Consider the following 17929-nt stretch of genomic DNA (forward strand, 5'->3'; position numbering starts at 1 on the left):
CACAGGCAGCAACATGAGGAAGTTTTCAGACCCACCTCAAGGAGCAGCCAGAAAAATTCTATAAATACAATCAAACAGGGAACCAGGAAGGAAAGGAAGGAAAGCTCTGCAGTCAGAAAGACATGGCTATGTATTTTGGTTCCAATACTTACTAAATGGGGCTTTCCCTGAGTAAATTCCTTGATCTTGCTGGGCTTCAGTTTCCCCATCTGTATTATGGGACAGTTGTGTCTCTTTTATAGAGTTCCTGAATGTATAGGGGATAACGTTATGAACCTGTTTATGAGGGCCTAGGCAGGGCAGATGCTGAGGGTACAAGAGCAGGGTGTGTCTGTGTGCAGCGGGGGGCTCTGTCGTGAGGCACGGTCTTTGGTTTGTACTGATGACAGCAAGTGCTCCAACTGTAAACTCAGTGCCGTCATGCAAACCAACTGCAGGCAGGCCGGTATCCACTGATGGAAAAGTCTACATTTCAGACTACTGTTTAAGCATAAACGTCTTACCTTCCAACAAATATAGTAAGATGACTTTACTTCAAAAAAGCTTTCTCTTTGGAAGACAACTTTCCCATACAAGCCAGCTCTGTGATTATAAACCAACTGGAGGCAAATACATGAGTACCTTGGAAAATATTTCATTCCTAAAGGCATTTATAAGCACTTACTCTACAATTCTGACAGGTTTCCATGTAATGTAAACGCTGTCTTTACAAATCGCCAACAGATCTGCCCTACCTTGGTCAAAGAAGTCACAGGTTCTTAATCTAAATAATTTTTCATTCTTATTGCATATCTAATTCTCAAACTAAGTCCATCAGTTTTCTTTACACACTTTGATGTTTCTTTCGCCAAAGAAAATAAACAGAAATATAAGGATTATGGCAAAGCTCCTCAATAAAGGATGGCTCAAACTTGAAAGGTTCTATTCTGACATCTCCGGGTGAAGTGTCTCCATACCTGAATCACATGGTCATCGCTTGTAATTTCTATGGCTTCGTGACAGTGGTCTAATGCTGTAAACACTGAATTACAGGCCCTGAAAGTTGCAAAAGATGGACATTAGTGCTGCTATAAAACCATCAGCATTTCATGTGTTGACTTATCAAAGTAAACAGTTGCCCAAATTCATTAAAACAATGCCCTTTTTGAAGGAAAAAAACCACGCTAGCCTTTCGAACTAAACTAGTTTGAATCAAGAATAGCAAGTATTAACTCTGGGAAACGAACTAGGGGTGGTAGAAGGGGAGGAGGGCGGGGGGTGGGAGTGAATGGGTGACGGGCACTGGGTGTTATTCTGTATGTTAGTAAATTGAACACCAATAAAAAAAAAAAAAAAAAAAAAAAAAAAAAAAAAAAAAGAATAGCAAGTATTCTGTGACTATAACACGAAGACGTGGAAACCAGCAAAGTCTTCACGTATCACAGAACAAACCACATAGGTGCTGAGTGAAACCTTAATACTGAACACGAGAGACCAGATAGCAGGAGACTGTCTCTTTAGGCTCCGTGTCTAAGTCAAAGCTGTTGTGTTTCGTTCCTCACGAACGAAATGGTCATGGAAAAGTCAAGACCCCAGCAATGAGGAGAACTTGATTAAGCCCAAATTGAATCTGAGGCATTCTGTTCGCCCTTTTGCAACAGATGAACATTTTTCTCCTCCTTTCTTACTTTCGTGACCCCTGATAAACAAGCCTTTATATGGCACTTTGCTTTCAACCACACCCACTGGCCTGACGGAGGCAGACAGGACTCAACTCCCCCCACCTGGTTAGGCGTAGAGCCCCCCAGGAGGCCCTTCTTGGTGACCTTCTTTGTCCAAGGGGAATATTTGAAATCATTTCCACTTCTCAGCTTCTTGGTTAGATTTTTCAGTACCTTCTAATCCAGTGGAGCTCTAAATACAGCAAGTAATTTACTACCTAACACAGAAAGTATGTAGCTGGTTACTAGAGCTTTGTTATTCGTACAGGCTGTTTAAAGAACCCCAGTGAGGGCTTTCTTACCCATTACAACAAAACAAAACAAAGCAAATTTACTTGATTGATGTTGCTTCTTATAAAACATACTCTGAAGATGTTATTCACTTTCCCCACTCACAGAGGCATCCAACTTTGCCATCCTGTTTTAACCTATTGACAAGGTAGAGGCAGAAAAAACTGAGTGAAGTCTGGTTCTGTATTTTGCCAGTTATGGGACCGTGGGCAACTTTTTATCCTGGCTGGCCCCCGGCTTCCCAATCTATAAAATGAGAACAGCAACACCCATTTTACAGGCTGCTGAAAAAATCAAAATAGTTTATGTGAGGCATTTCTCAAAGTGCTATGGATAATGTAGGAATTCAGCATATAGTCCTTATTATTATTTGTAAGACCCCAGAGCAGTATTTCCTTATTCTCCAACACTTTCAAAGGGCTTTGGTGAGAAGAAAAGTGAATCACAACCTATCTCTTCTCAGGAGTATACTCAAAATATCTAACCAAAAACCGTATTCAAGAATAGCAAAGTAATCAGCACGAGGAGTAAAAGATCTTAGCACATTGAAGGGTACAAGAGTCCTACAGTTGTGGAGACGAAGGTAACCAGTATGGGTGAGTAATAAGCGATCACCATAGGGTGAGCTGAGAAGGTAAGCCTAACTTCTCTGAGATTCCTGAAGGGTCCAATAAGGTTTTCTTATTTAAACTGCTCCAGTCTAACTAATTTGAACCATGTACTGTCTTAACCATGTATCTGTAAACACAATCTTTTAAAATAAGAAAAAAAGAATAAAAGAGGATTTTAAATTATTACCAAAGTCACTACTAACTTGCTTTTCACAGAGACAAGAGCTAGTCTTATCAGTAGTATTTTCCTGGCATGTGGGTCCAGAACCCAACCTGGCAGCACAGAAGAGTGTTTCCCTTCCTCCAGGAGTCTGATGAGGAAAAGCACACTCTGTGTGGAATAATCCCTACATGTGAGAGCTGGATAATCAAGCTATAACACACTTTATCAAATGATCAATTCCTCTGTTGCCCATTTTGTGAAAGTGTATGTACGCCTCACCTAAGCATTTAAACAGGTACTTTCAGAGTATTAGTGCTTTTGTCGATTCAAGAGCTGCCCTTATGTAAGACTTTAAAGTGTAAAATCTTCAGTGTGATGGCCAATGGAACAAAGCAAATTGTTATCAAGACTCAAGGTAGGAGACCGTGAGGAGGGCCAGCAGACTGTTTTCTCCCAGTGACATGCTGGACTGCACCATGTAGTCCTAGGCTTTAAACCAATTTAGTTGATGGTTCTACTTAAATAAACCTGCAGCAAAATGAGGTAATCAATTTAAATCATGTTCCTAGAGTTTGGGAATTTAATTGCTTGCATTAATTATTAATACTCTTCATGCAGAAGAGCCTTAGCTGTATTAATTTTCTGTTCCTAGGAATCATGTAACTATAGCTCAGATACAATTTTTTATCTTTCAGGTTGAAAAGTTGAAAAACTGGAAAAAGCTCAAAGGGAAGGTAAACTTGATACGGAAACCCATGAAGTACAGGCCATGGAACCACTTCTCCTCACCTTGTAAAAGACCCTTTAAGTTTCTCAATGGACACTGCAAATATTACAGGGGTCCTAGCAGGACGTCGACAAAGAACAGTGGTGTGATGGGGTGCCGAGTGAATCCGACTGAACAACAGGATGCCTGAATCCCTCTCCAAAACTGCCACCAACATACTGGGTAGCTATGATCATCTCAAGAGTCTCCCTGGCTCTCACTGTTTTCCTCTGTCACTGGGGCTGGGATGGTTGATTTGCATTATCTCCTGGATCCTTAACCAAGGATACCCTAGAATCTACTCAAAACACACGCAAATTGAGGCTGCCTGCAACAAGGTAGGACTGTGCAAGGTGGTGGCTTTAGGGAAACCTATATTTGAACCTAAATCCATATCCCAGCAGGTCCAGGAGGAGCAGGAAAAGGGAAGGGGAGGCAGCCAGGGTGGTCACAGACGTGTTCTTGGTCAGCATCAGTCCTGGGTTGCAATGCCACAGGGACCACTTACTTTCAGGTTTCACAGCTTGGACTCTATTCCTGGAGCACAGGGCCTGTCACCCGGGCCCATGCCAGTATAAAGTGCTCTAAAAACTACTTTATACTTAAAAACTATCTACTGATAGTGAATAGTGTAGCATTCCATGGAATACAAGGTTCTATCCCTCAGAGACTTTGATTCTTTTTGAAATTGAGGACTCCTACCATCTTAAGACTGGGAATCAACTAAACATGATGATTTGGGTCTAAGTCCTGGCCAACAGATATCAACTAATATGAAATAATTGCTGGTACTGTGTTAGTATAAACTGATCAGTTTAAATTCTGGGTAAGCAGCTAAATCTTATCTGCATTTTGGATAATATAGCTCTTTTCACAGAAAGGAGATGGAAACATTAGTAGAGGTAAGTGGTCATCATTCACCCCATATTTCCCCAGGCAGTCCCCATTTCATGAGTTGTCCTATTTGATAAGGTAATTGATCAAGCATATGGAGATGTGATTTATTTCTTCTCTGTAGAAATTATCATGGAATTTTAAAATTAAGTAATTGTTTGATCACATAGTCCTCCTTTTTTTTCTTGGCTAAATATGATTACCACACACCAAGACCTGGACAAAAGGGTCTACCTTCAACATTTGACATCATCCTTGCAGTACAGACTGTCCTTGCAGAATGCTAGTAATGTCACATATTTAGCTGCAGCTGGGGGAGGAATTGCAAAGAAAAGTATTATATAATTAGACTATAATTATTCTGGCATTGTATAATAAAGAGCCTCATTTTCCCCATCTGCAGAGAGTGACAGAGTTGCCTGCCTGACTCTGAGATGCAGGTGGGTTCTTTAGATGTCCTTGAATGCGGAGGGAGCTGAGGAGATGATAGAATGGGTCATTCACCCTGACCACTGGGCCACAGGGTATGCAGAAAGAGTCACACCATGCACACACACCCTTCTCCAAAAAAGGGAAGGAAGTTAGAGATGCTTGAGGCAGAACCAGCCAAAAAGCAATGGAAGAAAGTGACCACTTGGTCCATCTCTGGTCTGCGAAGAACACTTCCTTTCCTTTCCCCATTGCAGGGGGCTGCTCTCTAGCTGGCTGCTCATGCCAGGGAAGAGAGGCTCCTTACCAGCCAACCTTAAGCCGCTGTGGAAAGGGATCCGCACATGGGGTAAGCCTACCTTCCTGACATCACTGCCTGCCTGGGCCAGGTCCATTCACCAACTTCTCACTGATTTGCATTGCTACCTTTAGCCTTTTCATCATGCCCTCCACAATGGGTACTCCTCCAACCAGCTCCCATGCTATCCAGGGGTGAGAAGTTCCAGGATTTACATAGTATTATGTACTTAGAACCTGGCCAAGTTTTGAATCTGTTGAGACCTTTCAAGAATGTTCAGGGCCCTGGCTCTAAGCAAATTTCATCAGCACAATAACCAGCCCTTTCTTTTAACCCTTGCACTTGCTGAGGATGTTTATTTCAAATAGCCAGACCTGCCTTTGCCCTGCTGGCAACAAGGCACCTCTGACATCCTACATGGGCCATCACATGGAATGTGGCTGAAGAAAACTCCAAACTCAGTTACTGAAAATTATATGAGGGAATCACCTATCAAAGCAGTAAGGGGACAGCCATTCATTTCTGCTGCAGATAATGCACAGTTGAAGAATTAAAACGAAACCCCTCTTTTTCTAATCCTATCTATTGTGAAAACATCGAAAAGTAGTCTTTTATATCAGATAAAGGGCTAGTTTCCAAGATCTATAAAGAACTTATTAAACTCAACACCAAAGAAACAAACAATCCAATCATGAAATGGGCAAAAGACATGAAGAGAAATCTCACAGAGGAAGACATAGACATGGCCAACATGCATATGAGAAAATGCTCTGCATCACTTGCCATCAGGGAAATACAAATCAAAACCACAATGAGATACCACCTCACACCGGTGAGAATGGGGCAAATTAACAAGGCAGGAAACAACAAATGTTGGAGGGGATGCGGAGAAAAGGGAACCCTCTTACACTGTTGGTGGGAATGTGAACTGGTGCAGCCACTCTGGAAAACTGTGTGGAGGTTCCTCAAAGAGTTAAAAATGGACCTGCCCTACGACCCAGCAATTGCACTGTTGGGGATTTACCCCAAAGATACAGAGGCAGTGAAACGCCGGGACACCTGCACCCCGATGTTTATAGCAGCAATGGCCACGATAGCCAAACTGTGGAAGGAGCCTCGGTGTCCAACGAAAGATGAATGGATAAAGTAGATGTGGTTTATGTATACAATGGAATATTACTCAGCTATTAGAAATGACAAATACCCACCATTTGCTTCAACGTGGATGGAACTGGAGGGTATTATGCTGAGTGAAGTAAGTCAGTCGGAGAAGGACAAACATTATATGTTCTCATTCATTTGGGGAATATAAATAATAGTGAAAGGGAATATAAGGGAAGGGAGAAGAAATGTGTGGGAAATATCAGAAAGGGAGACAGAACGTAAAGACTGCTAACTCTGGGAAACGAACTAGGGGTGGTAGAAGGGGAGGAGGGCGGGGGGTGGGAGTGAATGGGTGACGGGCACTGGGGGTTATTCTGTATGTTAGTAAATTGAACACCAATAAAAAATTAAAAAAAAGAAAAAAAAGAAAAAGAAAAGTAGTCTTTTTATCCCTGACTCAAAACAGTAGAGACCCCAAGGAATAAAAGCAATATACGACATACATAAATTGCTGAAGGCAATGCAGTTTTCTTGAAAAATTCTATAAAGTTCTCTGAAGCTAATACAAGGATACAAAAAAAACCAAGGGCTTTAAACTTCACTTATATATTCAAAAATCCTTAGTAATATTCCTCACTAAAGACTGCTAAACTAGCTGAATTTCCACTAGTTTGACTTAAAAAAAAATACTTTCCTAAGAAAGTGACTGTTTATCCCCACATTATTATTTCTTCCTCTTCTTCTTAAGATTTTATTTATTCGTGAGACAAAGAAAGAGAGCATGAGTGGTGGTGGTGTGTGTGGGGGTAGGGGGCAGGTTGCAGAGGCAGAGGGAGAAGCAGATTCCTTGCAAAGCAGGAGCCCGATGTAGGCTTGATCCCAGGACCCTGAGATGAGGATCTGAGCAGAAGGCAGAGGCTTAACTGAGCCACATAGGCACCCTTCCCAACACTATTTCTTAAAGCTCTGTATCCATCAAAAAAGTTACTTCCCTAACCAGGGTAAACCCCAAAAAAGCCTGCCTTTGTGGTTTACTTCCATTTTACTTCCAAGGATGGCAGAAAAAAAAATTAAGTTTACAAATGGTTTGTCCTCTTTGGATGTAAATTAAGTAATCAAGATAAGTATAGTCATTTTCAATGAGATGCTATCTTATTTTTCACTGAGCCTGAAACCATCATGAACTCTGGGTTGGCCAGACAGAGAAACCGTGCCAAGGACCTTCTGGCATCCATACAGGCTGGAGCTGCTAAAGACTGCCCCCACTACCTCCAGGGGCTATAGGTTGACAAGAGCTTCCTCGCTGCCCTTCTCTCTACTTGAGGGGGATAGTTTGAAGGAATTGGGGTCTGAGAGTGTGGTAGAGTGGGGCTGTGCAAAACCAGGCATGAGCTAAGGCCCTAATCGTCCCAGAAGCAGAACATCCCACCAGCACCTCAATGCCTACACAATCCCATCTCAGAAGTGAGCATCATGAAAAGCCTGCTTTTAAAGCATATACGCCTGTAAAGAGACTTAAAATTTCTTGAAAATACTTCCTCACGTGTTGAAGTGACAAACAGACCTCATGAAATTGCTATCATGGTTACACAGCAATTATTAGGGTTAGCATAGTAAATATACCCATTGGTTTGCCCCTATTCATACCAATCCAAGCAGGAATTTATAAATGTTAAAGTACTAAATAAAACTAATCCTTAAAGGCTTACTCGTAATCTCAATTTAAGTACATGAAAATTATACAGTACTCTTCCTGGAGTATGATTTTAAAACTGCTGTAAATAGTGGAAAATATTGTCAAAACAAGAAATGCTTTCTCATTTATTTCATTTAAGCAAAGGGCTCCTAGGTTAGATTTGGCCATTTAACCAACTACCATCACCTGTTTAACAGTTTCAAAATCTCTGGGGTTCAGCTAGGAACCTGTGAACAGCAGCCTGATGACAAAAGCTTCTATACAACACTGTTAACCTTGTGTTCCTTCTTATTTTGCTACCTACCGTAATTTGAACTGTGAGCGAACTTCCCCGTGTTCTATTTGAATCAGTTCATTATAGCAAGCAATTATGCTGCTATTCTCCATAAATCTCTGAAAAGAAAACAAAGATAACAGGTAAGACATACAATTACTTCTTAAGTAGTCAAATGAATTTAGTTTTTCCCACCCCAGGTAACTCTGTTACATAAGACAACTTGAGAAGTTGAAAGGAGTTGAGATAAAAAAAAAAAAAAATAGTAGTCAAGCTGTTTGCAATGCTTGTTTAAATGTATGAGAAACAGACCAGATTATACTATATATTTAACTCCCTTGATAACAAAGGTGGGGTAAAACTTCATTATGAATACTCACAGGAAAATAAACACACAAGGGCACAGGCTACCTCCTCAATCTCGTTAATTACTGGAACACGTTTGCTTCACATAACACTATGCAAGGTCTTCTAAAACCCAACACTGGACATGTTCAGCATGTGCCACTGAATGAATGATCCTTTTCAAGGCAAGAGACCCCGTCTTGCTTACTTCCTCATCTTCTGATTGCCAACTGCACCCTCCTCTTCTGTCCCACCCCGCCACCCCCCCACACACAGACACACACACTTCCATGCATCTAAGGTGGATGGCTTCTCCCTTGGGGAATAACTCAGGTCACCCACTATTCCAGGGGGAGGCTGGTAGGGGGTAAGCAAAAGGGTGAAGCCGTGAACACACACAGAAGAGAAATACTTTCTCTTTTTATTACAAAGCACAGCTAAACATGGTTAGGTTCAGGCTGAACTTCTGGATGGGTGAAAATTATGTAACAGCCTGTAGCCAAGCTCTGAGCATTGTTAGTGGATGCTTTCTAAGATACTAAAAAGGATCTGTGATAAAAATAAATTTCAAAAATATTGCATTAAACACAGTTGGGCAGGTTTCCTTTTTTAAGACACAAACTTTAGTAGTTAACTTTTGTTGCCTGTTTTTAATTATAAAAGTCAAGCACATTAAGATGTATAAATTCAGAAAAATATAAAGAAAAAAACCCCAAGTCACTGATAATGTCAAAAGCTAGAGATATCATTACATTTGGTTTATTTTCCTTTTTTAAAAAAATAAATTTATTTTTTATTGGTGTTCAATTTACCAACATACAGAATAACACCCAGTGCTCATCCCGTCAAGTGCCCCCCTGAGTGCCCATCACCCATTCCCCCCCACCCCCCGCCCTCCTCCCCTTCCACCACCCCTAGTTCGTTTCCCAGAGTTAGGAGTCTTTATGTTCTGTCTCCCTTTCTGATATTTCCCACACATTTCTTCTCCCTTCCCTTATATTCCCTTTCACTATTATTTATATTCCCCAAATGAATGAGAACATACACTGTTTGTCCTTCTCCGATTGACTTACTTCACTCAGCATAATACCTTAGGCTCCAAAGCCTATATGTATGTAGATACGTAATACATTGATTACAATATATAAAATCAGTATATAAGATCATAATATATTTTCACTTCCACTTCTAATTACTAACCTACTGAGATTTTATTTTTCTTTAGATCCAAGAACTAAACATTGTAGTATTTAGTGAACAATAGCTTTCTACAGGTGATGGTTTCTAAACACTGGAACCCTTGGTTTGTACATAGCTGGCACTTAATGAGTGTGTTTGTAGTCCAAAGGCACAAGATTCTACTACCTCTCTCTGGAGGATTTTCCAGGCTATACTTAACTCATATTACTGAAATGATGTGAATGAATCAAAAGTAGTGGCCTTCAAACTTCAATATGCTATGAATCATCAGGCATTCTGCTAAAAATGTAGATTCCTGGGCCCTACGTTCAGATATTTAAGCATGTTTCTTTAGGCCAGAACTTCTCAGAGCATTCAATATGCTCATTTGCAATGTTGCTAGTGTACACTGTGTATTTCCAGGGGTGGGAAGAACAAGAACAGAGTTCTCACTGATTTCCCAAGCTTATTTGACCACAGACGCCTTTTTTTCCTGGAACATCAGTGCTCCACGGTACAGTTTGGGAACCACTACTTTAGTGGCCCCAATGTGGCATTTGGGGTTAAATAACACATTGTTCCATCTTAACTTTGTCATGACTATGAGCTCTGGCAAACTATTTATTTATTTTGGGCCTGTTTCCTCCTCTGCAAAAATGGAGAAAATATTAAATCTCTCGAGTGTAGATTAAGTAAATTCCCTCAAATGGAGTCTGACAAATAATCCATCTTAGCTCTCCACTTTCTCCTCCATGGGAAGCCTCCTCAGGAAAGAGGGCCAACCTATGTACCCCTGACAGGCCTAGCTTGTTGCAGTTCACCTAGTAAGTGCTCCACGAACACCTGTTAAGTGTCCTCTCAAATAAAAAGGAGCACAGAAAAGTTCATAGAGATGGTGTTGCAATTGCCCTTTGCTAAGTGCGATACTGGTTTGTCAAAGGCTCGGAGGGCACTGAGCACCCTGCAATTGGCAGTCTACACGTGGCTGCTGAAGCTTCCAAGAGAGCTGCTGTGGACTATCTGTTCCCGGATCCCCATTCGGGGACCCACAGGCTGATGCAGTGGCCAATCAGCTAGCAACACAGAGCTGAGCTTCAGCAGATGATTTCACACAAACAAAACAACCCAGAGATGAGAAACAACCTCAAGGAAGGCAAGAATAGCTGGCGTGTTTGCAAGGGTGCTGAGGGAGAAAGCTGCCAAAGACAAGATTTTACCCAAAAAAGGACACTAGCCACCTGGGGCAGCTTTTGCTGATCCCAAGCCACAGTAACTCAGGAGGGGAAAGGCTCAGTAGGTACGGTGTGCTTCCCACAAAGCAGCTCAAGCTATCTGGGGGCACCCTGACCTGGCTGGCACGCGGCCTTGGTCAGCCCCAGCCTAAAGATTACCATGTGTTCCCTGACAGGTACCATTTGTCACGTTCCCAAGAAGGTTGCTATCTAAGTAGCTGACTGCAAAAAGCAGCACCATATCCCGACAAAGGAAAATGAAACAGCTAGAGCAGCACTAACAGGTTACAAGACAAAAAGCAAACAGGGGACTTTACCTCCTTAATCTGCTTAGTGGCATTGGCATGCAGAGAGGGCCAGGTGTTTCTCCTGGTATTAAGTGTGCGATCTTAGCCCTCCAGCCAATCTCTAAACCAATCAGAGGCAGGATCAATGAACTAAAAGCTGAATTCCAGGACAGTTAACAGCACCTACGAGGCTCCTCATTGACAGGACCTACAGTGTATCCTGTCATTCTCTCAGTTCCCAGATAATGAGGAAAACCCCGGCATCCTCATGCTCCCATATATCCTACCCCACAGGTAAAGAACAATGTTGGTATGTGGGTCAACATTTAACCTAAAATTTAGGAAACCTGTGAATAATTCTACATTGTTTCTCAGAAAATGAGAAAAAAATATCTCAGTCTCAGCCACACGGCTTGACCATTTTCCTTTTGCAACTTTCCATTCCAAAACTCAGAAGCACTGTCTTAGGCATTCTCATTAAGACACGGCACCTAAGAATAGTGTCCAGAACCAAAGCACCTTTGAGAAAGGCGATGGGAAAAATTGCCAGGAGAGTAAGTGACGCTGCTAAAGAGAAACTCTCAGGCAGCCCCGGTGGCACAGCGGTTTGGCACTGCCTGCAGCCTGGAGTGTGACCCTGGAGACCCGAGATCAAGTCCCATGTTGGGCTCCCTGCATGGAGCTTGCTTCTCCCTCTGCCTGTGTCTCTGCCTCTCAGTCTCTCTCTCTCTGAATAAAATAAATAAATCTTAAAAAAATAAAAATAATGAGAAACACTCATTTCTCCCATATAGTGAACCAGTCTGGGACTTCCGCAAGCACTGTGACTTCCACACTGAAGCATACCGAAGCGCAAAACCACCACGTCACACAGGCAGTTCCTGCTTCTCCCAGGTCTATGACAAGGATTTTTTTTTTTTTAAACCCAAGATAGCAAAGCAGTATTATATATCTGGATCTAACCTATTGGGTGTCTCCTGAGCCTCATGGATTTGGAAATCCATTTCTCTCCCCAGATTCATAAGTTTCCAGCCATTATTGTTTTAAGTATACTTTCTGTTCCTCATTTTTCTCCTTCTGTAATACCTATAATGATAATATTATGTGGTTTTTGGTTTGTTTGGTTGGTTGTTTTTGGTCCACTGTGTCCCATGATTACCGTAAGCTTTCTTCACTCTTTCTTTTTTCTTTATGCTCCTATAATGGGGTAATTTTCTATCCTCCAGGTCACGGATTCCTTCTTCTACATGGTCAAGCCTACTTTTGAAACCTGCTTCTGAATTCTTCAGTTATTGTGTTGCTCCATTCTAGGATTTTCCCTGTTCGGTTTTTTTTTTTTTTTTGGATGGCTGCTATTTCCTCAGCAAACTCCTCATTTTATTTGTGCAATTGTTTTCCTAATTCCATTAGCTATTTGTGTTTTCTTGCAGTTCACTCAACTTCCTGCAGAGGATTATTCTGAATTTATTGCCAATTCATAGATCACCATTTCTTTAATGTCAGTTACTGGGGCTTTATTAGTTTCCTTTGGTGGTGTCCTATGTACTCCATTTTTCATGATCCTTGGTTCCTCATATGGGTATCTGCATTTGAATAACTGGGCTAAGCTTAGAGATGTTATAGGTTTGCTTTGGCAGAGACCATTCTTCATCAGTCAGCTCAGTTTGGGTTTCTGAGTGTGATTTCTGGTAATGACCTTGGGCAGGGGGAGCCTGCTATTATAGCCTATTTCAGGGCAAGGCAAGTGTTCAAACTCTCCGGAGGAGTTAGAGGTGTGTGCTACTGGCTGAGGACAGCTACCTAGGACTGCCAACTTGGTTCCCTACCCAAGTGAAGCTATAGGATGGGTTTTAAAGTCAACTGAAGTTCCTGGTCAGGCTTACTAGATGGTCAGGTCTGGGGACTATATTCAGTAGTAGACGAAGCTAGGAACTGGCAGGGAAGCAGGATGGGACCCAAGAGCTGCATAGCTCATTTTTTAGCGACCCAAATTAGGCCAGAGCGTGCACTGATTTCCTGGCCAGGTGAAGCCACCAGGCTTGCCCTATACTCTGTGTCCAAGTACCACTGGATGTAGGGCTGCCGAATGGGCCATGCGGCTTCCTGTGTGCTCTGGTTAGGTTCCCAGGTTGGACAGGCTAAAGGCTGCACTCAATGATGAGTGGGGCTGTGAATTGTTTCCTGCCCCCAGCACAGTCGGAGAAGCAGCTCTAAAGCTAGTAAAACTTAACTCAAGCAGACCTGCTTGCCTTGCCAAGTTCCCTGACTGAATAGGGCCAGTGGCTTTGTTATGCAAACTATCAGTTCTGCTGGCCTGCCCCTCCACTCAAGTGCTTTGGGGCCACACAGCTGCCAGGAGTTATCCTTAGCCATTCTGGGCAGAAGGGGCTGGAAGACACGCCAAAGCCAGTGCGGCTAGGTCTCCCCTTCCCTACCTGGGCAAGAAGAGGAGGGGTCACTCCAGGCTACTCTGAATTTTCCAAACGTGCTCTGCAGGTTGGGAGAGGCTGGGAGCTACCCTCAGCTTCAGCTATGAATTAATCCCTCTGCCTGTGCATAATAAGTAGCACAGAAACACTCCAGGCTGGGTATGGCCTTTATTCTTGGGACAATCAGCTCTGCGTGCCCCCCTCTTAGCTCAAGAGCCACCTGGCTGTATTGTTTCCAGGAGTTGTTGCCAGCCCTTCCGGTCAGACAGGGCCTGAGGCCACACCCCATGGTGGCTGGGATTCCATCCCTTGCCCTGGCAAGCCATTTATAGAACCAGCCCAACTCCTCATCTGAGGATCCAGATCCAGTCGATCTGTATACTGCAGAGTTCCCCGGTCAGAGTGCACCCGTGATGCGGTTTTTTGTTTTGTTTTTGTTTTTTGTATATTTTTTAATTGGAGTTCGATTTACCAACATATAGCGTAACGCCCAGTGCTCATCCTGTCAAGTGCCCCCTCATGATGCGGTTCTGCGCATGAGCAAAACCACCGCTCGGGGTTACTACTTGGGCACCACAGGTATGAGCCTGGTGGGCCAAGAACCACATGCTGGTTGTTGCCAGCCCCACCCCCCTTCTTGGTGACAGTCAGATTCCCAGCGGTTGAGCCACACGGACCCCCCTGCAATTCCTGTGGCGCAAGAGCAGAAGAGGGGCTCCCACAAAGCAACCCTTAATGCTGAGGTAAGGGAGCTCATTGTCACCACGGGGTTCTCTTTCCATTAGAAGATGAGGGGAGACTTCTCTGTATGGGTTCGCACTGGCCCAGGGGAGCAGGCACTGTGGAACTTTCTTGTACCCTGCTTACACAGTCTGACCTGGTCTCTGCAATGCAGGGGGTGCTTGAGCCTCAGTTCCCTGCCCCAAGATTCTCTCAGCAGTCTCTTGTTCTTGAACAGTTGCTGGTCTTGTGAGGAGGGAAGTCAGGAAGAAGCGGAGTCTCTGTTAGTGACATCACCCCTGGAGTAATGCATCTTAAGCTTGAACATCACTGTTATGCACGTAGCTGTCACTCAGAGAACTTCTCTCTGCTGTCATTTACCATTTAAACCAGGAGTTCACAGATGTGAAAGCCATCGTGGGCCTTTCCCTGAGGTACAAGCTCTGGCCAGGCCCTCATGATCACAGAGCCCTGGATGCCAATTTGGTGGACTTAACTCTATCTAATACTCACGTATATTGAAACTCACTGGCTGGACTCATTTAAGTGAGGTCACTTTGGGACTACAGAGTTTTGAGCTGGTACAGTAAGATGTGTTTTTAGGCCATTTACAGTTCTGTAACTAGGATGCATGAAGTTATGAAGGAAAAAGCTTGACTAGCAGTTGCTTGTTACCCTCCTGAAAGTTACTTCCTTTCCCTCACAGTCCTGGAACTCAACTCTCCTAAAGCTTATCCATGGCTATATGGCTGAGCTGTTATGCGACAGTCACGGGTGAGGTGTCAGTACGGGAGAGAGATGTCGAGTTACCTCCTACATACATACCCTGTTGAAGCCTGCATGCAGGAGAGGGAGCACTGAGGTCTCTTCACGGTCACCCGATCTGCAGCAAAGCAGAAAATCCAGTCACTCAGCAGATACAAACCAGGCTTCCTCACACTGAAACATGGAGAGAGAGCCATGAGGCAAGCATGGCTTTTGCTCCAACTGTGGCTTCCTGACCAGCATGTTCTGCCTTCCGGGATGTACCTGCCTTCCGGGCTCTACAGCTGCCTTCCAGATGCAAAAAGAACACCAACAGTAGAGAAAACTCTAGCAGTGTGCCTGAAAGCATCACCACAGGTACACATGAGTGGCCATTTCCAAAGTTGGGCTGTCCTTGAAAGTTCCACCAAATGGATGGGACAAGGCAGGTGCAATGTTCATTCCAGAGACCATTCTGTCCATTATGCTGCCCCCAAACCTTTTGGAAGCCTAACTGGAACCCCAAGACCTGGCTGGGTCCAACTCTCAATGTGAGTAAGACAACTGGCACTTTGGCTAAATGGAAAAGAAGGGTCATCAGGAACGCTGAGTTAGAAGGGAAAAAGAGGAAAAAACAGATCATCGTCCCTCATTTCATGGGAACGTTTCCTACACTGAGCCTACAGCTGGGTCTCAGAAATTCAATTTGAGTACAATGTCTTATCCTGAAGACATGCTGTAGTTGTGCTTCCATCATTAAGAGAGAAATGGTGTCCCTGAGGTAGCCAGCAAGTAATATGGAGTATATACCTTGGAAAACAGAGAAGGAAAATGAAATAAAAGATATTGGGTGGAGGACCAGGTAAAGAACAGGAAGAGAAATCTTGGTGCTTGTCTGTGGTATTGTGTATAGCTCACACCTTCCCTATGGGGGCAAAGCAGTCCTCCTCACTTTTCTACTCAGGAACTCCAGGCTCTACCTTCTTCAAATGATAAATGAGGAAGGGCACAAAAAGAATCTGAAGGTGTTAGTAACATTCTGTTTCATAAGTGGGGTTGTACAAACTCAGTATTTATTTTATTATTGTTCTATATCTATATAAAATATTTTATTATAAAAATAGGGGGGGAAAGAGTGGAAAATAACAAGCCATAGCAATTCATTATTTGTCAAGGATTAGTAAGCATTTTTGCTATGTGATTAGGAAAAAAAAAAAAAAAAAACTGTTTCACTTTTGGGTCCACGGAATGAGCCAGCCTGGGAGGATATGGCATGTGGCCTGGTCTACCCCCAGTAGCCATGCACAGGACTTGGATACCCTACTAACACCTCACAGTACCCAGAAGACAAAATACAAGCAAGGGGATGAGGAAGCTGAACACACCTTGGTCCCCCTCACTCACTTCCCTTGAGGCCTCATGTCCCACCAGGATAATGAAGCGGTATGAAACCAACGGGAACACTTTTCCTCCTTTCCTTGGCCCGGCGCCCATTGTAGGAATCAGGTGAAGAAACACAGACCCAAGGAATAATAGCTAAGGAATAGTCTTTGAGTAGGGTAAAACTCTGAAGCCATGATTTCCTCCAGTACGAATATGGCTTTGGAATGCAATATTTCAAATCTCCCTTGGGCCAGGCTTGCCTGAGGGGAGACCTGAACTTTCCTGTCTCTGTGGCTGGCTTGTCACAGAATCGGTGCCAGGTGCCACAATGGGGCTGAGTCCAGTAGGTCTACGTCCTTATCAAGGTATATACTCCATATTACTTGCTGGCCTTCTTCTCTCTGGCATGAAGGATGGCCATTAAACAAATACAAATTATGATTCTGCAAGAATTCCAATGATTGTAGCTTGTACAAACAACTTTTCCTTTTAGATCTTTCATTATAAGGGGTGGCCATTTCAGACAACAACAAACCCAACAGAGCAGCTTCTCATCCCATAGTTTAATCCTCCTGCTTTGTCACCTTCCAACATTGGCAAACATCCTACCATTCTGCTTCTAGACACAGAACAGTCCTGGCCCAAACTATACAATCCTCTCCTTCCAGTGCATTTAGTGCTTCATCATGCTCATGCTGTAATTATTTTCTTCTTTAGTGAAAAACAAGCAGGCTCCCACATCTTCTCTTCAAAGAAAAAAGATAAGTAAGGACTAACTCTCTCCAGACACCTCCCTCAGATTTTCCCTCCATTTCTAGCATGTGATGAGTACAGTACCTCTTTCTTCCTCAGGTGTACTAGTATGGGTTAATAGCAATTAATCTAGGGAGAAATCTAAATATTTCCAGAAACTTGCAAAACCAATAACACCCCCACAAAGCGAGATCTCAGGTTGGTGCTGTGGGGCCAAGGGCATGCCCGCTGCTCTGCTGGCTCAAAGACTAGATTCCATGAGACACATGTTTCAGAATGAACAGTACTAATCCCAGCTGGGGATGAACGTGAGCTTACGCTTGTGAAACCACCGCAAGGATCACCGTGTGCTCGGAAGGATTGGTGGCCCGAATCGACCTGCAACGAGAAGGCTCCGAGTCAAACCAGGTGATCTGGGCTTTGGGACAATGAATGAATGCAGAATTTCACATTGAAAATGGCACAAAACCCAATCTTCCCCTCAAGAGAAAGTCTGAAAACACATGAAGACAATGAAGAAAGATGCCCTTTGTAGATTAGGACAATCTCTTTGTTTTCCTTTAAAAAAAAAACAAAAACAAACAAACAAACAAAAAACTTCTTTTTTAACGCCTGGGCAGTTGTCCAATGG

General features: G+C 43.2%; 1 protein-coding gene across 9 annotated transcripts in view; it reads right to left on the minus strand.

Moving 5' to 3' along the window:
* The window catches only part of PDE8B (phosphodiesterase 8B), a 304031-nt gene that overhangs the window by 107650 nt on the left and 178452 nt on the right, over positions 1–17929 (minus strand). For all 9 annotated transcript variants that reach the window (XM_038532501.1, XM_038532499.1, XM_038532500.1 and 6 more), the window contains exons 4-7: positions 17617–17676; positions 15244–15301; positions 8257–8345; positions 957–1035 (exon numbers count right to left, since the gene is read on the minus strand). In XM_038532501.1, the coding sequence (XP_038388429.1) occupies positions 957–1035; positions 8257–8345; positions 15244–15301; positions 17617–17676 (286 nt within the window). The remainder of the gene's footprint in view (positions 1–956; positions 1036–8256; positions 8346–15243; positions 15302–17616; positions 17677–17929) is intronic.

This window comes from Canis lupus, chromosome 3 (assembly GCF_011100685.1).
Source record: "Canis lupus familiaris isolate Mischka breed German Shepherd chromosome 3, alternate assembly UU_Cfam_GSD_1.0, whole genome shotgun sequence".
NCBI lineage: Eukaryota > Metazoa > Chordata > Mammalia > Carnivora > Canidae > Canis > Canis lupus.